The 23066-nt window shown below is 43.4% G+C and overlaps 2 protein-coding genes across 11 annotated transcripts in view; one reads left to right on the top strand and one right to left on the bottom strand.

Moving 5' to 3' along the window:
• LOC146346798 (uncharacterized) overlaps positions 1-23066 on the top strand; it is a 257087-nt gene that overhangs the window by 10283 nt on the left and 223738 nt on the right. Inside the window, exons 3-4 of one of the 10 annotated variants that reach the window (XR_014790067.1) lie at positions 9918-10123; positions 11296-14943. The exons of 6 other annotated variants lie outside the window; for them this stretch is intronic. The gene's annotated coding sequence lies outside the window, so the exon portion shown is untranslated. Of the gene's footprint in view, positions 1-2454; positions 3886-5468; positions 6785-9917; positions 10124-11295; positions 14944-23066 lie in introns of those variants that run through there. 3 more of the 10 variants (XR_014790070.1, XR_014790073.1, XR_014790071.1) reach the window with 3 other exon arrangements.
• Positions 14937-23066, bottom strand: part of LOC146346799 (Y+L amino acid transporter 2-like) — a 41295-nt gene continuing 33165 nt past the window's right edge. The window contains exons 7-10 of the mRNA XM_084849180.1: positions 22580-22676; positions 18186-18335; positions 16140-16323; positions 14937-15306 (exon numbers count right to left, since the gene is read on the bottom strand). Of these exons, the coding sequence (XP_084705306.1) occupies positions 15215-15306; positions 16140-16323; positions 18186-18335; positions 22580-22676 (523 nt within the window). The 3' untranslated portion in view covers positions 14937-15214. The remainder of the gene's footprint in view (positions 15307-16139; positions 16324-18185; positions 18336-22579; positions 22677-23066) is intronic.

Consider the following 23066-nt stretch of genomic DNA (forward strand, 5'->3'; position numbering starts at 1 on the left):
TACAGTGGTTCGGCTCCTACTTGGATGGCCGATTCCAGAAGGTGGTGCTGGGGGATTATTGCTCTGTGCCATGGCAATTATGCCACGGGTTCCACAGGGCTCTATTTTATCCCCCATGCTGTTTAACATCTACATGAAACCGCTGGGGGAGGTTATCCGGAGGTGTGGGCTGAGGTGCCATCAATATGCCGATGACACCCAGCTCTACCTCTCTTTCTCATCAAACCCAGGTGAGGCAGTGGCTGTTCTGAATCAGTGCCTGGGCACGGTAATGGACTGGATGAGGGCTAATAAACTGGAACTCAATCCAGACAAGACGGAGGTACTGTTAGTGGGTGGTTCGTCTGCCCGGCTAGGTGATATTCAACCTGTTCTGGAGGGGGTTGCACTCCCCCTAAAGGATCAGGTTCGTAGTTTGGGGGTGCTCTTGGATCCAGAACTGTCACTTGAGGCACAGGTGAACTCAGTGGCACGGAGCACTTTTTATCAGCTTAGGCTGGTATACCAACTATGCCCTTATCTGGACAGAGATAGCCTAGCTACAGTTATCCATGCTCTGATAACTTCTCGTCTGGATTACTGCAATGCGTTATATGTGGGGCTGCCTTTGAAAACGGTCCGGAAACTTCAGCTGGTCCAAAATAGGGCAGCAAGATTGTTAACAGGGACTGGGCAGCAAGCTCATATTACGCCAGTACTTTTCCAGCTGCACTGGCTGCCAGTCGATTTCCGGGCCCGATTCAAAGTGCTGGTGTTAACATTCAAAGCCCTTAACGGCTTGGGGCCAGGTTACCTGAAGGATCGCCTCCTCCCATATGTGCCTTCCCGGACCTTAAGATCATCCTCAGCGGTCCTTCTCCGTGAGCCCCTGCCAAGGGAAGTGAGGCGGGTGGCTACTAGGAGGAGGGCTTTTTCTGCTGTGGCACCCCGGCTCTGGAATGAGCTCCCTAGTGAAGTTCGCCTGGCGCCTACATTGTATTCCTTTCGGCGCCAGGTGAAGACCTTTTTATTTTCCCAGGCATTTTAGCATTTTAGCTTTCTAAATTTTTATCTTTGCTGTTTTAAATCTGTATTTTAAACTCTTGCACTGCTGCTAGGTTTTATTGTGGTTGTATTGTTATATTGTGGTTTCAATGTTCTATATATTTTAAATTGTTTTATTGTGTGTTGTTTGGTTTTAATTTTTGTGAACCGCCCAGAGAGCTTCGGCTATTGGGCGGTATAGAAATTAAATAAATAAAACCTTGGACAGCGGTGGTGGCGGGAGGAGCATATGAGCCCTGCATTGAGTAACCATGGCTAATTTGTTGCATGATAAAATGGTTATATGGAAAGGCCTCACATTATTAAAAAAAATTAACCCACCCATTTACCCCCTAAAGCAGTTGCATGAATTGGCCTTTAGTTACATAAAAACAAGCACACCTGGTTAAAAATAGAAATGAACACTGTCTGCCATTCCATAAACAAATCCCTTCCGCTACAGATGAGACATTTTTCCAGCTGCAAAAATAGATGCCTTTATTTACCTTTCAATAACAGTAGAAAGCTCAAAACAATTGCTTTCTCTGCACAGGCACTCCTTTTTAATTGGTAAGCATTTTTTATTCTTTTAAAGTTGATAATTTTCAATTCTCTTGATTAATACAACATAAATGACTGAATAATTGCACCATCTTAGGATCAAAGGACTGTTCATCTAACAAATATGGGTCATAGGGGTTTATACACTGTTCCCCTTCTACCCCCCTCCTCTAGCTCTCATGTACCTGGTAGGTCTTTCACTGAGCCCACCTGTCTTGCAGTGCTGCTATTTAATGCCAGATCAATCCGCAATAAGACCACACTCGTTCATGATTTAATAGTGGATGAGAGGGCCGGCCTGGTGTGTATTACTGAGTCCTGGGTGGGTGAGCTGCGTGGGGTCAACCTGACCCCACCTGGTGCAGCACCAACATAGGTTGTGGGGATGGGGAGTTGCCATGGTTCATAGTAGCTCCATCTCTCTAACCAGGAAACCACTCCACCTTGGAGCAGGCCTTGAGGGGTTCCACCTGGTGTTGGGCCATAGAGACAGACTGGGGATGCTGCTGATGTACTGCCCACCCTGCTGCCCAGCATCCTTCCTGACTGAGCTGGGAGAGGCGGTCGCAAGTGTGGTGTTGGAGGAATCCAGGATGGTGGTTCTGGGTGACTTCAACTTCCATGCTGAGGAAGTGAGGCTATCTCTGGAGTTCCAGCTCAGAACTTCATGGCCTCCATGACAACCATGAGGCTGTCTCAGTATGTCATGGGCCCAACACATGAAGCAGGGCATACCCTTGATTTGGTTTTTGCTCCAAGTTGTGAGATAGGTGGTCTGAAGATTGAGGGGGAGGTCCAAGTAACCCCATTGTCATGGTCAGACCATTTCTTAGTGAGATTTGAACTTACGGTGTTACTTTCCTCCTGCAGGGGTGGGGGACCTATTCAGATGGTCCCCCCCAGGAGACTGACGGAATCCAATGGATTTCTGAATGCTCTTCGGGATTTTCCAGTGGAGAGAGCTGGTGATCCATCCAAGGCCCTAGCCGTACTGTGGAACAGTGAGATGTGGAGGGCCATCAGCTTGATTGCACCTGAGTGCCCTCTCTGGCACTGTTGAGCCCATTCTGCTCCCTGGTGTGCTGCGGTCAATGAAACAGGCTGGACGTCGGCTAGGGTGCAAATGGCACAAGACTCGAAGCAAAGATGACTGAACATGCTCTAGAACAGTGGTCTCCAAAGTGGGATGCGTGCACCTCAGGAGGTGTGCAAGATGATCCATTGGGGTGCGTGAGCCGCATAATAATTGAGCAACCTTCTGCTACCCCGATGAGCTTCCATTGTGTGCAATGATGTCAGCAGCAGAGGCAGCAGGTTGGGACAGGAGCCAAGAGGGAAGCTCCATGGCATTTCTCTCTCAGCTCCAGTCTTATCCTGCCTCTGCTGCAGCCACTGAGAGCAACTGTGCCAGTCTCTGCCAGGCACAGCAGAGCAAGGCTCGGTTGCTTGCTTGGCCACAGCACTGGAGCAGCTGCCATCCTGCCAAAGGAGAGCAAATTTGTTCCAAATTTGCTGATCTTTTCTGTGATGACAAGTAGTTGTACATAGTATGCTACCTAGCAGATATTTTTGAAAAAAAATAAACACACTTAATCAGTCCCTTCAAGGTAAAGGTGACATTTTAACAATGAGTGAGAAAGTAACTTCTTTTCAAAAGAAATTCGTACTATGGAGAGAGCATTTTGAAAACGGATGTTTGGAAATGTTTCCATCGGTGTGTGATTTTGTTGCCAACAACGATGCAAGTTTGTCCCCTATAAAAACTCTCATATCTGCACACTTTAAAAATTTGGAAACGGAATTTCCTAACCTGTTTAAAAATCTTCCAAACCAAGAGTTTCAGTGGGTTTTGAACCCATTTGTTAAAAATATATAAATACAACACTTTCTGATTAGTCTGCAAGAACAAGTGATTGACATCAGGAAAGAGGGGGGGGGGTTTACTCGCTGAATTTCAACGAAAACCTTTGCGTAAACCTTTGGTGGATGGGATTGAAAAATGAGTATCATGCTTTAGTAAGCACAGCCAAAGATGCACTTCTTCCATTTGGATCTACGTATCTTTGTGAGGCGTCTTTTTCAGATATGAAAGCCATAAAAACCAAGTATCAAAATAAACTGAACTTAGAACCAGACCTTTGAATTGCTGTATCACAAAGTGTTGAACCAAGATTTTCAAAAATAATGAAGCATATTCATTCACATTGCCCTCACTAAAAAATATTATTAATATTATAGTGAGATCCAAAAGGTTTTTTTGTATTGTTAATAAATAAAATAAATTATTTTAAAAATCCTGTTTATTTCATCTTTATCTCCTTTTTATTCATAGCACAGTAGTACATATATATCATTTATAAATAAATATACATATATTGGGGGGGTGCTCAAAAACTTTGACTGAGGGGGTGCATGATCAAAAAAGTTCAGAGACCACTGCTCTAGAGCACATAATCATGGCTATTGCATGGTTGTGTGGGCAGCAAAGAAGGCTTATTTTGCTGCCTCCATTGCATCCTCAGGTAGCCATCCAGTGGAGCTCTTCCAGGTGGTTTGGGGCTGTTAACATCTTCCCCAGTAAATGGGGCCCTGGCCAAGTCAAGGACCAGCTGTGACCTCTTTGCACTGCACTTTGAGGACAAAATCACTTGTCTCTGCAGCAAACTTGGTGCTGTTGTTGGTGCAGATGCCACCACACCAAATTTTGTGGGATCAGTTCCAGTTGTTGTGGCCTGATGATGTGGACAAGGTGCTTGCAGCAATGTGACCAACTACGTGCCCTCCCGATCCCTGTCCCTCCTGGCTAAGCTACCCAAGGGGGTATGACTGAGTGGGTCCAGGGAGTGATAAAAGCTTCCCTACAAGAAGGGATGGTCCCTGCTATCTGTAAGGAGGCAGTAGTGCGACCACTTCTGAAGAAGCCCACTGTGGACCCAGTAGTATTAGACAACTACTGCCCAGTCGCAAATGCCCCTTTTTTAGGGAAGGTACTTGAGAAGGTTGTGGTGGAGCAACTGTAGGCACTCTTGGAGGATACTGATTATCTAGACGAATTCCAGTCTGGTTTTCGATCTGGTTACAGGTTCTGAATCAGCCTGGGTCACCCTGATGGATGAACTTTATTGAAAGAGGGACAGGGGGAGTGCAACCTTGTTAATTCTACTTGATCTCTCATTGGTTTTTGATACCATCAATCATGGCATCTTCCTGGATTGACTCCATGGGATGGGTATCGAAGGCACTGTGCTACAGTGGTTCCAGTCCTACCTATGGGGCTGATTTCAGAGAGTAACACTGGGTGACTTTTCCTCGGCCCATTGGCAATTGAGCTATGGGTTCTCCAGGGCACCTTGTCCCCAGTGTTGTTTAACATCTATATGAAGCTGCTTGCAGGGGTCATTAGGGGATTTGGAGTTCCCACCCTGCATTTTTCGCTAGATAGGCTTTTTTGCCTGTCTAGCAATGGCATTTGGGGGGGGGGAGGCTGGAAAGGCTTCAGGATAGCTCGTATCCTGGCCTCTCCAGTCCCTTTGCCCACCCACTGAAAAGCCCCTTTCCCCCCTCTCCAAGGATGCTTTTCTGGTCTCAGAGGGCAGCTGGCATGGTTCTTTCCACACTGGCTGCAAGGTATTCTCTGACTCCTGCTTCCAAGGTCAGAGCACTGTCCTTTAATGTATTGTTTTAATCACTTTCAATTATGCCTGTAAGCTGCCTTGAGTGCCATTTTTTTGGTAGAAAGGTGGGGTATAAATCAAATAAATAAAAAATAAAACTTGTAAAGTTTTAAATGTTGTACATGAGCTCAGGTTCCTTTGTGCAGAGAGATAACTTATAAATATGATCAATGAATAACAAATATGTCTTATTTTAATCACTTAATAAAGGTCAATTTATTGGACAATGGAACCAAAGGACAATGGAACCAATTACCTAGGGAGGTGGTGGGCTCTCCCACACTGGAGGCATTCAAGATGAAGCTGGACGGCCATCTGTCAGGGATGCTTTGACTTGGATTCCTGCATTGAACAGGGGGTTGACTCGATGGTCTTATAGGCCCCTTCCAACCCTACTATTTTATGATTCTATGAAATTATACATTTCTGTCACCGCAAATCCTGATCTGAACACATTGGTAGGTGTCCCCAAAAAATATGCCATGCTCTGATTTCATGACGGCTTTAAAAGGGGACTAGACAAATTAATGGACACTAGTTTATCCATGGCCATTAGTCATTATGGCTATATGGAACCTTCAGATACAGAGGCAGGAAAACCAGTTACTTGGTAGCAACAGGTGGAGAGGACTATTGCCTTCAAGCCCTGCTTGTAGACTTCCTGGAGCAATTTGGTTGACCACCATGGGAAACAGGATATGAGGGACTATCTCAGATCCTTCTGGCAGAAGACAGAAAATTCTGGGTTATTCAACACTTATATAAAGGAAGTGCAATACAAAGTTCTTAGTAGGTGGTACAATACTCTTGCAAGGCTTCACCGAATACATCCAAATTATGATCAATATTTTTGGAAGGGGTGTGGTCACATTGGTTCATATTTTCGTCTTTGGTGGGAATGTTCTACAATAGAGGAGTTTTGGAACATGGTTGCTGATTACTGTCAGGAATTTCTTCATGTTACACCACTGGTAACATGTAAAGCAATGCTGCGTCATCTGTTTGAACTTAATGATCCTGGATTCCTGCAAAAAGATGTTCTTAAGCAATTGTATACAGCTGCAATGTTATGTATGGCATATAATTGGAAATCTCCAAAGCAACCACCTAAAGAGCAGTGGATTCATAAAATTTGGGAGACTATGAATATGTATAAACTTAGGCAAGTGCAAGGAATCCTAACTTCAAGAATGATATTATGGCACCATGGTTTCCATTAATTTCCTATATTGAGGCACTTCAAACTTGATAAAGTTCCAACAAGGTACAGTTGCCTATATTTTTTTCTTATTAATACGCACAAACACACAGAATGTCGTACACTTGCTTTGATTAGGTACTGAGCTCCTACTTAGGTTGTTTTATTGTAGATTTTCCATAAGCATATCAGCTATAGACTAAAGATTTATAATTAGCCAATTCCTTTGTTTCTTTAGTAATTTTCATTTATTATTATGTACGTTCTTTTTGTTGCCTTTATTTTGTGAACCTTATTTCGAAATAAAATACAATTTCATGATAAAGGCAATTCTGGGCTACTGTTGACATTCCTGGAATCCCTCCATCCACTGAGTCTTTCAGCTAGAGAGCTTTGGGTTCAAAGAGAAGAATTCCCGACTTGTAGACTTGTACAGTTGACTGCATATATACTATCCTTTAAGAAACCTATGGTCAGGAACTGGGAGCATGATAAATCGGCCTGGCTGTCAGCTACTAAAGACTTCAGAAGAGAGCTGAATGTTGCACCAGTGTTACTGTTCTCCAGCTCTGGCAGTTGACTGTTCCAGTAAGTCAGTCACTATTACTTGAAACACCAAATTACATGTTAGTGACTTCAGAAAACAAGCCACCAATGTGGGGAGGGAGGATGATCCAGATTGGGGCTGTGGGGGAGAGAGTTTAATCTTTTGCCCGCATGCCAATTCTCTGACTGAAATCGCCCCGCCAAAGGTGCTATCTGGCCTCTTAGGAAAAACTTACAGGCTGTTGACTCAGCTGATCTGCCAGTCTAGGCCTAGAACCCACTTTATTCCCAGTAACCATGGCCTCCATCCAGCTGCCTCTTGATGGAGATCCATATTGCCAGATGTTCAGCCTAAAACTTCACCCAGCAACTTCAGCCAGTTTCCTTTGCTGCTGAGGAGGACCCCCCCCCCCAACTCAAAAGACTTCTGTGTAGTCGGGAGACTGATGTAACAGGTTTTATAAGTGATATGAAATAGTTTACTGCTAGTGATAAATGCCAACTTTTAAAAAACCAGGACTTATATCTCCTTTCCCAGACCTAGCATTGTTTTTTTCCAGTGGGAACAGTGGGATGAGCGGTTTGAACATGTTTGCACTGTTGCTATGTTTTTATCCCTTGACACCTTTAGCAAAAGCACCTAAATGATCTGCCCACCTAAATATAACAACATTTACAAGCATTGAGTTGTATCAATCTGTAATCAAACAGCCTTGGTTTATTTACCAAAGAATCCTGTGGTTGTTTTAAGTTGTGTCTTCTGTCCATACCCACTTAGCTATAAGCAGGATCAATGCTGCAGAAGTACACTTGACTTTAACAAATTTACTTTTTATTACAAGAAGAAAATAGGTGGAAATGAATAGTAAGATTTTCCACATCTGTTAATGGATAGCTGAAAAGGTGCATTTAGAAGAGAAGAGTGTGATGATCACTAGCCCGCTACTTTTCTGGCTATCATTTGAAAAAGATCTGTTTACTGTTAACAGACACGATAGTAACTTATGTCCAGAATGGTGAATAAAGGTAGCAGGACTCTGAATGTTTTGTTACAAAATAAAATCAGATACTTTGTCTTCCACATACTTTTTAAAGAAACTAGCAGAATAAGGATTCTAAGACAGAAAGGTAGTAATGTCAAAGACACATCTGCTCCACATGATGCAGGGCATTCAGTCAGGCAAAGGACCATCAAATTCAGTCCTTGGAGGAGTGAGATGGGAGGAACATCAGTGGGGACAGCTGCAATGACCTAATGGGAACTGGGTCTGAGTAGAGGGATTGTTGTTGTTGTTGTTCAGTCGTGTCCGACTCTTCGTGACCCCATGGACCATAGCACGCCAGGCCTTCCTGTCCTGCGCTCTCTCCCGGAGCGTGCTCAAGTTCATATTCATTGCATCCGTGATGCTATCTAGCCATCTCATCCTCTGCCGTCCCCTTCTCCTTTTGCCTTCAGTCTTTCCCAGCATCAGGGTCTTTTCCAGGGAGTTTTCTCTTCGCATTAGGTGGCCAAAATATTGGAGCTTCAGCTTCATTATCTGTCCTTCCAAAGAGCAGTCAGGGTTGATTTCCTTTAGGATGGACTGATTTGACCTCCTTGCAGTCCAGGGGACTCGTAAGAGTCTTCTCCAGCACCACAGTTCGAAAGCATCAATTCTTCGGTGCTCAGCCTTCCTTAGAGTCCAGCTCTCACAGCCATACATTACTACTGGGAAAACCATAGCTTTGATTAGACGGACCTTTGTCGGCAAGGTGATGTCTCTGCTTCTTACTATGCTGTGTAGGTTTGCCATAGCTTTCCTCCCAAGGAGCAAGCGTCTTTTAATTTCATGGCTACAGTCACCGTCTGCGGTGATCTTGGAGCCCAAGAAAGTAAAATCTGTCACTGCTTCCATTTCTTCCCCTTCTATATGCCAGGAAGTGATAGGAACAGATGCCATGATCTTAGTTTTTTTAATGTTGAGTTTCAAACCAGCTTTTGCACTCTCCTCTTTCACCCTCAACAAGAGGCTCTTGAGATCCTCTTCGCTTTCTGCCATTAGGGTGGTATCGTCTGCATATCGGAGGTTGTTGATATTTCTCCCGGCAATCTTAATTCCGACCTGTGATTCATCCAACCCAGTGTTTCTCATGATGTACTCTGCATATAAGTTAAATAAGCAGGGTGACAATATGCAGCCTTGTCATACTCCTTTCCCAATTTTGAACCAATCGGTTGTTCCATCTCTGGTTCTTACTGTTGCTTCTTGACCCTCGTACAGGTTTCTCAGGAGACAGGTAAGGTGGTCTGGTACTCCCATCACTTTAAGAATTTGCCACAGTTTGTTGTGATCCACACAATCAAAGGCTTTAGCGTAGTCAATGAAGCAGAAATAGACGTTTTTCTGGCATTCTCTTGCTTTCTCCATGATCCAGCGAATGTTGGCGATTTGATCTCTAGTTCCTCTGCCTCTTCTAAACCCAGCTTGTACTTCCGGTAGTTGAGTAGAGGGATATGGTATTCCAAAGCAATGCCTGGCGTTGGAGGGGGTAGATGCAGCACCAATGTAATTGTAGTTTATTTTTTAATGTAAATTACTTGGGGATCCTCACAACGCTATAAGGAAGGTCAGTATTATCTCCACATAATACGGTATTCAGCTTCATATGGCGTCTTATGGAATCATAGAGTAATGCTGCAATTTCAAGCACACTTAATAGGGAGTAAACAGCACTGAACATGATGGAACCTATTCCTGAGTAAATGTGCATAGGATCAAAATGTTAGAAGGGAAAATCAGTTAGGGAATACTGAAAATATGGGCTTCAAAATAAACATGGTTTAGCCTTTTCTGTCATGTCACAGAGGAAGGCACAGTGCTTGTTCAACTTCTTAGTGGCCTTATTACTTTGCTTCCTGTCCCATCTCCTTGCAGCTCTGAAAGTCCCACTGGAAACATGAACTGAAAATGGTATCTCAATATTTTAGGAACGATTACATGTGAAACACAGCTGTTGGTGGTAAATCGATGTGAAGCAGGCATCAACATTTTCTCAAGCTGACACTTTACTCACTTTACTTTTATTCTCATTACCATGTAAGATACAAAAAACAAGGTAACAGTGAATGGAGAGTTTCAAGGTGAGAATATGCCCTTTATTTTCTGAATTCACACATTTGTTTAACCTTCCAGTATCTTTCTTAAAATGCTAACTAGGTTTTTCTGAGTATAATATACAAATGATTTATAAATATCAATCACCATTGGATGTAAGCCCTTTCTGAATGCTCTCTTTTGCAACAGAATGGCTTCACAGTCCCACCCTAGAATATCACAAATGATAATTTGTTACTACAGTGCCACTCTACAATTGGTTCTGTCAGTATCTGGACTTTTCCCAGTTCTCACTCTGCCAGTATTTGCCTTTCATCTCTTCCCAGAAGCCTACTTATCCTGTATTACGAAGGAAATGTTCACCCGCTTGCCAGCTTTTTGAGGGAGGTCTTTCCCAAATAATTACTCAACGTTCCCTATTCCCACACTCCAGTGTTACTCTAAGAACAACTAAAATAAACTTTTCGGCAGTGTTATTATTCTAACTTTTTCCATTGTATAATCTTTGGCTCTAGGTAAAGAACATCAGTGTTCATTTTACCTAGGTTTAGCATATTCCCTGGCCTTTCTACTCAGCAAGGACTCTTTGTTCTTCAAAACATGGGTACATAAAAGAAATTGACCTCTGTCAACTCTCCTCAGTCTCCCTGACAGGAGAAGGGTTAGGGAGCTGAGGAATAGCTTCAGAATATACAGTTGGTACAGTAATAACAGGCAGGTTAATCCAAGTAAGGGTTGCAATCTTATGCAGAGTAAATGTACAGATAGCACCACCAAAGGGCAAAATGCTTCAGTTTCAGGGGAGATTTTTGACAGGAAAATAGCGGGGGGGGGGGTGTTAACCTTTCCTTCTCCTGCACTGTGGTCCTGATTCAGATCAGGGCCATTAGCAGGTACTTTTTTATTAAGAAAGATGTGCCCAGTCCTAAGCATAATACTAACATAACATTAATATGGCCATTGATTTCAACTAACTGAATAGGCTTGGCTGCTAATCCTCACACCTTTCAAAATGAAGGAGAAACAATCTAGTAAAATTAAGCACTGTCATATTCATCTCAGTGGGAGAGAGGATGCTTCGAGACTTGTTTTAATTGTGTAATTGTCCCATCTTGTTCACAGGATTTTACGGGGACCCAGACAGTGTCATCTTCCATTTGTAACCTGCCTATTACCTCTCTCTTTTTTCTTACTGCAGAGAATCCATTAAAGAGGGAAACATGGAATAGTGCAGAATGTCCTTTGATTGCTAAGGCTGGGAACCATCCATCTGGAAGCACCTTTAAGCGTGTGCTTAAATCTCTCCCAGTGAAACTAATTGGATTGAAAAGTGCTGAATTGTAACTGGACTATGCCCCACAATTCGTATACATTATTATTAATAGTAAACAAAGCAAAACAACTCCCCCAAGCACCTGTTTACAACACTGAATCAGATCTAACCCTCTAGGTGTATTTCTCCCACCTCTTGGATCCATATTCTCCTCAGGAATGGATTGAAGGAATACATTTTGTCATAAAGGGATACTCATATGGCACTGAGGAGAAAATGCATTGTGGTGGTGGTGGTGGGGACCTTGGCTTGAAGAAACAAAGGAATACTCACATACCCACCTAGAAAGTTTGAGGACCACACAGCAGCACAAACTCTCTGCAAGTAGACAGGAAAAAACCCTAATTCTCTAGCTGCCTACATCTGGCCTGAGGTTTTGCTATAAAGCAAGAAGCTTCCTTAACAGGCCAGACTAAGATACTAAAGATAAAGGGCCAATATCCAGCCTAAAGTGTTCCTGAGGTGATTGGTACCGTACCTGGGAGTGCTGTGATTATTTTAATTAGGTTTGTATCTGGACTGATTTAGGTACTCTGGGACTGCATACTGTTTACTCCACTGATTGCTTTCACTGCGGTTGAGAGATATTAAAGCGATTTACTTTAAACTACTACACCTTCCATTTTGGGCCTGGGACATTGTCATTTTCCCCAATCTAATCGAATCTGTGAAGCCAGAAGCAGAGCTGAAGCAGAGCTGGTGATCCAATGGTAGAGGAAGTAAAGTTACACCTCAGCTACCATTGGATGGAATATTGTTGTCAAATAACAAATTTTCTCTGAACATGCAAATATTCAGGGAACATTCACCAACAAATTTGTAAAGGAGAATTTTGAAGAGAATTTTTGGAAGCCAATTCATATTGGCTCTTTGAGGAGAAAAAAACGAATGTGACCCTTGGGTTGCATGTGCTTTGGCACACCTGTTTCTGATGGTTTTAGGCAAAACAGGCAAAAGAAATTCCATTTATCTTAGACCCCAAGTTTATTTAAAATGGAAGAATATTTAACAGACCGTCATCCTCTACTGTAACACAGCACACATCTGCTTGTAATATAAAATCCTTTGACTGGAAGGAGAAAAATGTTGAGTGTTTTATGTTTTGTGTGCTTACTACACACAGTTGTTTATTCAGAAGAGAAACTGGTAGTAATTTGGTATAGATAGTTATCACTTACAGTCTTAGGAAATCCTTTATCTGTGCCAGTATAGAGATACGCCGGAAGTACAAGCTGGGTTTTGAAGAGGCAGAGGAACTAGAGATCAAATCGCCAACATTCGCTGGATCATGGAGAAAGCAAGAGAATTCCAGAAAAACGTCTATTTCTGCTTCATTGACTATGCTAAAGCCTTTGATTGTGTGGATCACAACAAACTGTGGCAAATTCTTAAAGTGATGGGAGTACCAGACCACCTTACCTGTCTCCTGAGAAACCTGTACGAGGGTCAAGAAGCAACAGTAAAAACCGGACATGGAACAACCGATTGGTTCAAAATTGGGAAAGGAGTATGACAAGGCTGCATATTGTCGCCCTGCTTATTTAACTTATATGCAGAGTACATCATGAGAAACACTGGGTTGGATGAATCACAGGTCGGAATTAAGATTGCCGGGAGAAATATCAACAACCTCCGATATGCAGACGATACCACCCTAATGGCAGAAAGCGAAGAGGATCTAAAGAGCCTCTTGTGGAGGGTGAAAGTGGAGAGTGCAAAAGCTGGTTTGAAACTCAACATTAAAAAAACGAAGATCATGGCATCTGGCCCCATCACTTCCTGGCATATAGAAGGGGAAGAAATGGAAGCTGTGACAGATTTTACTTTCTTGGGCTCCAAGATCACTGCAGACGGTGACTGTAGCCATGAAATTAAAAGATGCTTGCTCCTTGGGAGGAAAGCTATGGCAAACCTAGACAGCACAGTAAGAAGCAGAGACATCACCTTGCCGACAAAGGTCCGTCTAATCAAAGCTATGGTTTTCCCAGTAGTAACGTATGGCTGTGAGAGCTGGACTATAAGGAAGGCTGAGCACCGAAGAATTGATGCTTTCGAACTGTGGTGCTGGAGAAGACTCTTACGAGTCCCCTGGACTGCAAAGAGGTCAAATCAGTCCATCCTAAAGGAAATCAACCCTGAGTGCTCATTGGAAGGACAGATACTGAAGCTGAAGCTCAAATATTTTGGCCACCTAATGCGAAGAGAAAACTCTCTGGAAAAGACCCTGATGCTGGGAAAGACTGAAGGCAAAAGGAGAAGGGGATGGCAGAGGATGAGATGGCTAGATAGCATCACCGATGCAATGAATACGAACTTGAGCACGCTCCGGGAGAGAGCTCAGGACAGGAAGGCCTGGCATGCTATGGTCCATGGGGTCACGAAGAGTCGGACACAACTGAACGACTGAACAAGCTGAAAAGGCATCCTATGCCTGCCATGTAGGCAGACATCAAGCTCCTTCCCACTTGTAATATAAAATGTTAGAAGTATTATAAATCCTGAATACAGAATTGCTTCCATAATAGAACTCCTGTGCTACTTCAGCTCTTACAACTCTGCTGAAGGAGGTGCTGTCTGTCCACAGGTCACTTTGCAAGGGAATAAGGCAAGATGGAGGTGTAACAGTGCCAATGGCAGTGCTGAATCTGACGATTAGGTATATAAGTGCAAGTGCAAAAGCATAGGATGTCTTCTTGCTGCACTACTGGTATCCATCCACTGATTTCTGTGACTCATTACCACAGTCCTGTACCCCATAGATCCAGACTGCAAGATTACTACTTATAGTATAAAATAAATCTGCACCCTCTCTCTGTAACAGACTTAGGGTTGGATCCAGACTTAGTCATATTGAAGAATAGACCCATTGAAAGCAACGGGACTGAAGTAAATCATGACCAACTTGAGGCCCATTTATTTCAATGGGTCTACTCTAAATATGACTAAATCAGGAACCAGCCCTTACAGCGCAATCCTAAACATGGGCAGTATCCAGCGATGGCTGTGCACCAGCAGGACTCGCCACCAGCGCAATGAAAAGCGAACACTTTCTAAAGCAACTGGAAATGAGACAAAATGCTCACTTCTGGAACAGAATAGATTAGTGCAGATTGCAGAAGTTAGCTCGGCTGACCTGTTCCTCCCGGGAAACGGACATTTCAGCTTGTTTCTGAGTTTGATCCAAGAAGTAGTAGCTTCCTGTTGCACTGGTGGTGGATGCCATAGCTGCAACACAATTGGCAGAGAGGCAGCGTTAGATACTGCCCCATGTCTCCTGAGAAGTAAGTCCTATTGAATTCAATGGGGCTTACTCCCAGGTAAGTGAGTATAGGCTTGCAGCCATAGAGCACCTTAGAACTAAGTTTATCATGTAAGCATTTTCATGCACCCTTTGGGAAAGGGGTTGAGGTTGGAAATGTGTATATTTTTAATTTTTCCTCTTGACATCATTTTACAGTTTCCTTCCTTCTACTTCCAACTGGTAACTTTGAGTCACTTTTATAATTAGCTTTAAAAAACGTAGCATTTATTAAGTGCTTTTTATATATATATAATGCACTTTGTATTCTTTAAAACAGTGTATAATTACCAGCTATTAAATCCGCATGAAGAAGTCTTCACAAACTGGTAATTGGGCAAAGGAAAGTCTAATAATGTAGCAGGGATTAAGAAACATCAAAATGATGCACAGTACAGTTGTGCATGCCTTGGTATATGGCCCAAGAGCACAAAGGAGTAGTTCCAGCTACATGAATGCTTCAATGTGGAAACTGACAAAATGATTCTACTTGGCTTTGGTTTCTGATGTCTCTCTTTCAATGTCGAGGTCTGTCAGACAGCAATAGAGCAGCATCTGAACATCCTTTGTGGTTGTAGCTGCAAGATAAAATAGACAAAGTGATGACATCAAGTGATAACTCCCTTGTCACGCATGGCACTTCAGCATAATGTTAAAAGCCTCATTATCATGGCAGTCTTTCTGGTTATTAGAACAATTTGGCTATTGCAAAGAGTGTTGATATAATACAGGGGTGGGCAACATTTATTCTGTTGAGGGCCATATTTCTTCATGGATAATATCTCAGGAGCCCGCATGTTGGCAACAGGTAGGGCAGAAACCAGATATGGGCAAGACAGGAGTAAAAAGTGGGTAGGTCACCCCTTTTCCATTTCTACTGCTCCTTTTCTCTCTCTTTCTACCACTCCTGTTTCCCTCTCTTTCTGCCATCTCCTTCTATCTCTTTCTGCCATTTCTATCTCTCCTATCCCACCCAGGAGCTGCCAGGGAAGGGACAAATCACTCTTTCTAAAGCTCTGAACTGATCACATGCATAGGGCTTTTGGAATGAGGCTGAGGGCCGCATGAAGTTGGGCTGAGGGCCACACGCGGCCGTAGAGCCACAGGTTGCCCACCCCTGGTATAATGAGACATACCAGTATCACTAGATGACTAGTAACAGTTGGAATAAACATTTTTAATCTAGTTGTTGTTTCAATCATTTTCACATACAATATATGTATATGGCAGCCTTCCCCAGCCTAGTGCCCTCCTGGCCATTGGCTATGCTGACTGGGAATGATGGGAGTTGTGATCCCACACATCTGGAGGACATCAGGCTGTGGAAGGCATACAGGAATATTTTAAAACACTAATGAAATGACAGAAGAGGATATACATTTTTAAAATAAATAAAATCTGTGTTTCTTACCAGAAAGCCACTGAAGATACCGAGGTCTCTTTTCAACTGGTAAATAGACTCCCAAAAAATAAGCAGGAATTCCAGAGAGTGCTATACCAATTCCAATAATGGAATTTATTGTATCACTGTAGAGTGGAACTATAATTAGGAAAAGGGTGCATATGCAGTATATAATGGGGAAGAAGAGGCTGAGCTGCAAATACAAAAAGATGAATTCAAGTGAAAGGAAATATTGCAGAAAAATTGTTGCATGATATCACACCCCAAACCCCACTATTTTATGCAAGCATTCCTATAGCTGCTGACTTGCTTTGCAGTATATTAGTTTCTGTTAGACACAAGAAAGACTATTCATTTAGGGCCCAATCCTATGCATTTTTAGACAGAAAAAAATCCTGCAACTCCCAGCATTCCCCAGCCAGTCACTAGTATTTATCTAGTGTATGAATACAGTCAGTGACTAGCAGCCGTGATACCTAAATGGAACTTACATGTATCTGATCACAAAATTTTGAGGATAAATGTTGAAGAGGCCACCATGTCTTATTTTTATGTCACAAAATTGCAAGATAAACATAGGGAAAATTATATACCTGGTAGAAGACCATCCTAGTGAAATTTCCTAAGTGGATAACTTCTTGGGTTTTCAGTGTCTGAAACACATTGGGCAGTATCCAATACTGCTGCTGCACTTCCACTCTTTCCATTGCACCAGCAGGACCCACTGCTAGCCCAGTGGGGACTTAGCAATGCCTAAAGCAAGCCCAGAAATGAGGAGAAACATTTCCAGATCAGGACAGGTCAGTGGAGTTCCCTTCTATGAGCTCGGCTGACCAGTCCCATTCCAGAAATGAGTGGTGGCTCCCTTTCCCGCGGTCGGGACTCAGACCTCAGGGAATCGAGGAAAAGGGTGTGTTGGAGGCAGGCCAGAGGTGGGTATGGGAGAGACTGTGGATCCAATAGCCTCTCAGCCCCCAGCCCCAGCAGAATGAACAAGTTAGATGGGCCACTGAACCTGTCTAACAAAAAATACTTAGACAAAGATGGAGAGGCAAAAATAGCCTCCATCGCTCTTCCCGCCCTGCTGGCAAGAGCCCACCCAGGCTTTGGACGGATGGGCTCTGATCTTGTCATTTGGCTAGACTCCCATAGGATTGCTCTCTAAGAAGCTACATTTGTTTGCTTTTTGCTTAGAGCAGAGACTGGCAGAAAGTAGATCAGGATCTACTGATAGATCTCCAGATGATTTACAGTAAGTCAGGCAGGGTTTCTGGCTACCCATGGTTTAACAATAGCAACAACAAAAGCCTTATTTCTTTCCAAAATTAGGCTGCTGGAATCAAGAAAGCTTAGGGGAAAATGGGAGTAGATTTGTACATGAAAAGAATTGTGTGCAAGTTCCAGTTCTGGCACCCTTGTTCCACAATTCAATGTCCACCTACCTAAGCCACTATTTTTCTCCTTTCTCCAACTGGTGGGCCTCGGGGTTCTAGTGAAAAGCCAAGTAGATCCTGCAAGCCTAAAGTCTGCCCATCCCTCACTTGGAGAACAGAAGATCTGTTTCTGCCCCATAATTCCTTTGAAGTTGTTGATTCCTTGCTGTTGCCACACCTGGCAAGCCAAGGTCAAGTCCCTCCCCAACTTATGTAAATTCTAGGGAGGGGAAATTAAAAATAAAAATAATTCAGTGGTTGGTTCACTAGCAATCACCACAGCATTCCCAACGGTGCCAGGTAGCACAGTGATGGCAGCAGCACTAATTTCAAAGCAGCTTCCAAACGATACATAAATACACTTTTGGCTCAAAAAATGTATACAGCATGGTCAGACACTCTCCAGGAAATGTGACTCTGGCCCCAATCCTGAACTGTATTCTGTAGGTGGAAGATGGATATCAGAAAGATCTGTTTAGTTTCCTCTTCAGTTTAAAGGGATTTTAATCAGGAGAAAATATGACTTTACAGTAGAAGTGTCTGTACGTTCTTAATGAAAAGCTATAATGCACATGCACACACACACTCACAAATTTAAGCTTTAATTCTGTTATTTACTTACTTTAATGGGCCTTGGCATATCTGGCTGGGTATATCTTAAATATATTAGTCCTGCAATGGATAACCCAACAAAGAACCAATAGCTGAAGCAATAGTAATTAATCAGGAGAAAGACATCTTCCACAAGAAGATAAATCAAAGTCATTAAACCCTACAGAGAAATAAAACAAAAAAGAGAAGTATAAAGGCAAGGAGGGAAAATCTAAGTAGATATTTTAAATACAGGCTTAATAATAGACTATACACAACAAATGCCTTGCCTAAAAAACCTGCTTGATTGTTTTTTCCCCCCTCCTTGGCCACAATTTGTTTCCTTTTCCTACTGTTGTATGACAATCTGTGATATGGCTATAATTACCCCAATCCAGCAACATCAATCAGTAGACAGAAGCATGCTCCAGATCCAGGTCCACTTGCTAGATCAGAATCTGCATGCACAACAGGTTGCTGTACATGCAGATGCCTTAGCTAGATGCCTACATCCGGCAGACAGGGCTGTATGCATAGTTCATTGCTCTTGATCAGCAGCTGCATATACAGTGCCCAACAGATGGGGCTTGGATGCGGATGTGCATCGAGATACAATCTAGCTGATGTGATCCCCTTCAGAACTGTATGGTAGGGAGGGGAAATGCATACCTGTCTAAAAGCTACTGTACACCCTTATTAATGGGTGTGTTACTACTTGTGAACCCTGGGAAAATTCTGGAGCAGATAATAAAGCGATCGGTCTGTAAGCACATTGAAAACAATGCAGTGATTACTCGAAGCCAACCTGGATTTGTCAAGAACAAATCCTGCCAGACTAATCTGATCTCATTTTTTGATCAGGTAACCTCCCTTGTGGACTGTGGGAATGCTGTAGACATAATATATCTCGACTTCAGCAGAGCTTTCGACAAAGTGCCCCATGCTGTCCTGATTAGCAAACTAGCTAAAACTGGGCTAGATGAAATAACTATCAAGTGGATCCACAGTTGGCTACAGAATCGGACTCAAAGAGGGCTTATCAATGGGATCATCTCAAACTGGGGAGAGGTAACCAGCGGGGTACTGCAGGGCTCAGTCCTGGGCCTAGTGCTCATCAACATTTTTATTAATGACTTGGATGAGAAGGTGCAGGGAATGCTGGTCAAATTTTCAGATGACACAAAATTGGGCAGGATAGCTAATACCCTGGAAGCCAGAAACAAAATTCAAAGTGATCTTGATAGGCTGGAGTGCTGGGCTGAAAACAACAGAATGAAATTTAATAGGGATAAATGCCACGTTCTGCACCTAGGAAAAAGAAACCAAATGCACAGTTACAAGATGGGGGATACTTGGCTCAACAATACTACAAGCCAGAAGTATCTTGGAATTGTTATAGATCACAAGCTGAATATGAGTCAACAATGTGATGTGGCTGCAAAAAAAGCAAATGCTATTTTGGGCTGCATTCATAGAAGTATAGTTTCCAAATCACATGAAGTACTAGTTCCCCTCTACTCAGCACTGGTTAGGCCACATCTTGAGTACTGTGTCCAGTTCTGGACACCACACTTTAAGAAGGATGCAGACAAACTGGAGAGTGTTCAGAGGAGGGCAACAAAGATGATCAGGGGACTGGAAACAAAGCCCTATGAGGAGAGACTGAAAGAACTGGGCATGTTTAGCCTTGAGAAGAGAAGGCTGAGGGAAGAGATGATAGCGCTCTTCAAGTACTTGAAAGGTTGTCACAGAGAGGAAGGCCAGGATCTCTTCTCGGTCATCCCAGAGTGCAGGACACAGAATCATGGGCTCAAGTGACAGGAAGCCGGATTCCGGCTGAACATCAGGAAAAACTTCCTGACTGTTAGAGCAATATGACGATGGAACCCATTACCTAGGGAAGTAGTGGGCTCTCCCACACTGGAGGTGTTCAAGACGAGGCTGGACAGCCATCTGTCAGGGATGCTTTGACTTGGATTCTTGCATTGAGCAGGGGGTTGGACTCGATGGCCTTGTAGGCCCCTTCCAACCCTACTATTCTATGATTCTATGAACATAACAAGGCACTCTGCCTTAGCCTTCATCTGAGGGCTAAACAACATTCTACACTAATTTTTCTGCACCTCCCAGAGAGCTTCAGCTATTGGGAAGTATAGAAATGTAATACATTAAAAATGCGTAGCTTGTAGCTGATCCTATTTTTTACTTTAGTGTAAGTGCATGGGGCCCTGAATCAGATTTCAACTACCGCATGCAGGTAGGGAAGTTTTAAACCTTTCTACCCAGCTGCTTGCCCCCCTCTCCTGGACACAGGGGATAAAGAAAAAAAATTGCAAGTTTTCTCCAAGGGAAGGGAAGTGATTTTTTTCTTTCTTTAGCTCCTGCAATTGAGAGTGGGGGATGGGAGGGGGAAGTTTTACCCCCTTTTACCTGTGTGCGGTGATCCCAATCCAGATTGGGGGCCCTGCGTGCTTACACTAAAGTATAAAAACAGTTAGGATCCACTTCACTCTACACGTTTAGTGTGCAATCCTATATGGATTATCCACAGCCTCGGAACTCGGAGTCTGCGGAGCGTCCAATGCAGGGCGGGAGGACAGCAGAGGCGATTCACCTCTGCACTCCAGCTGCTCTGAATTTCTGCTAGATGAGTGATTTCCCCCATCTAGTGGTGATGCTTCGGAGGAGGAGGGAAGGAGGCTGGGGTGGGCATAGGATATGTCACATCACAGCCGCTCCGGTCTCTTCCCTCCCTGCCCATGGGAACACCCCCTTTTCCCCATCTCCACGCACCGTTTTCTGAGTGCGGAGAGGTAGCCGTCACAGTCCTCTCTGTGCCAGCTGGGAGGGGGAGCGGGGGGGGGAGTACGGTTTCCTGCCTCCAACCTTGGAGCCAGGAAACTGAACTATCATATGCCCACTCTGATGCTGTTTGGGAGATATAGGATTGCTCCCTTCATGTCACTTAGCCCTCAGTTGCCCTGGGACTGCAGAACTGAAAAGAGCACACAATGCCTTCTGCCATTGGCCAGGAGACTCAGAAAGGCTGCACATCCTATGTCCCACGAAGAACATGGCCAGGGGATGACAAGCCTGGCCATACCCATCAGCCAGAGAAGGAGCAGGTTGCCTCCCTCCTCCCTGCCAGAAAGAACACTCAGCCCACCCAGTTACCCTCAGACTGTCAAACCAAAGGGAAACACCTCCCTGGCCCCATTCCATTAGCCAGAAAACTAAGAACTGCTGGATTGTGTATCTGTGAGGTATGGAGTTTTTTGTATTATTATAAGCTGTTTCTTGTAAGCCATCTTGAGAATCATTTGATTGAAAGGCAGGGTGTAAATCTACTAACTAACTAACTAACTAACTGCTAACTAACTTAGGCTGTAATCCTATCTATACACACTTACCTGGGAGTAATTCCCATTGAACTCAATGGGGCTTACTTCTGATTTGGCATATATAGAATTGTGCTTTAACTAACTAAATAGGTTTAGGGCTTCCCCACATTAATGGAAAATCCTGCTGCCTTATCAAGGCTTTCTGCTCCCAGACTCTTTGTGGGATCACATTACAAGGGCGGGCACGGGTGACCATGTTGGTTCGAAATGAAACTTTCTGTTTTGGCACTTTTCCTATGTTTTCCTTTAGATACCGCCATCTAGTGGCTGAAATATAGTGCTACGGCAGCATTGCACGCTACCAATTCTGCGTATATTTTTTAAAGACCTGATTTAGTCTGTTTTTTTTCAGCAAGGAAATACCTGAAAAAGCACAGGAGGGGCCCTGGATGTCGATGACATCATGTAATAGACCAGCAAACTTCCATGAGTGGCCAATCATGAGCATGTAATAAATTGCTGGTGTAGAGAAGCCCTCAATTAGCACAGGTTCTATTTGCTTGGCTCAGTTTGTGAGCCTTTCTACATGAGACATTTATTGTGTGCTTGTGATTCCACAGTCATGGTAGTTTGCGGGTGCTTTACACAATGTCATTATTCTCCAGGGTCTCTCCCGTGCTTTGCAACCATTTTAGCGTCTGCGTTTTTTTCCTAACAAGGAAAGTTTGGTATATCCCTGAATGGCTGCTTGAAACCCTAGTGTATTTGCCCAAATCCACTATACCAAACCGCCACCTAGTGGTTCTCTAATGGAACATATAGAAAAGCAGAGAAAGAAAACCCGCAGAAAAAGACATGTGTAAAGGAGCTGATCTTAATCCCACAAAGAATCTGGAAGCAGAAACCTCAATAAAGTGTGGGGTAAAAAGCATCATGTAGAAAAGCCCTATGAAGCATTAGCGAGAACTGAGCATATAATTAATGTAAGTTTCAAAACAAACACAATATAAATGTAGGTGTGCATATAAATATATCCATGTTAAAGTCCCAGCACTTTGTTTTCTTATGCCTTGCAATTACTTACGTTAAAAAGAAGAGCAGGAACAGGTGTGAAACATTTTACATGAATCAAACTCAGGCTATTAGGGAGGTGTCCTTCTCGGGCTCCAACATAAAAAAGCCTAGCACAAGGTGAACAAAGTCTTATCAGTGGACAATCTGATTATATCCTGAAGTGACACCATGATGTCAATTAAATAAAACCACGAGCAGCAAAATGTTAATACAGAAGAGCTAAAGGCTCTGAAAAGTCTGATGATTAAAATTCCCAGGAAAATAAGTCTTCATCTGGTGCTGAAAAGACCATAGCATGAGCACCAGGCAAGCCTCTTTTGGGAGGGTATTCTACAACTTGGGTGCTGCCACCAAAAAGGCCTTCTCTCTGGTAGCCACTAGGGCTGTGAAGGAGCTGCTCCAACTCGGAAGTCACTTTGTGGCTTCTCCGATCCAACTCGGAAGCCGCTTTGTGGCTCCTGAGGTGGGCCCGATCCAACTTGGCAGATTCGGGGGTG

The sequence above is a fragment of the Heloderma suspectum genome, chromosome 4 (assembly GCF_057233095.1).
Source record: "Heloderma suspectum isolate Gila_16-S chromosome 4, 16-S_ref, whole genome shotgun sequence".
In the NCBI taxonomy this organism is placed as follows: domain Eukaryota; kingdom Metazoa; phylum Chordata; class Lepidosauria; order Squamata; family Helodermatidae; genus Heloderma; species Heloderma suspectum.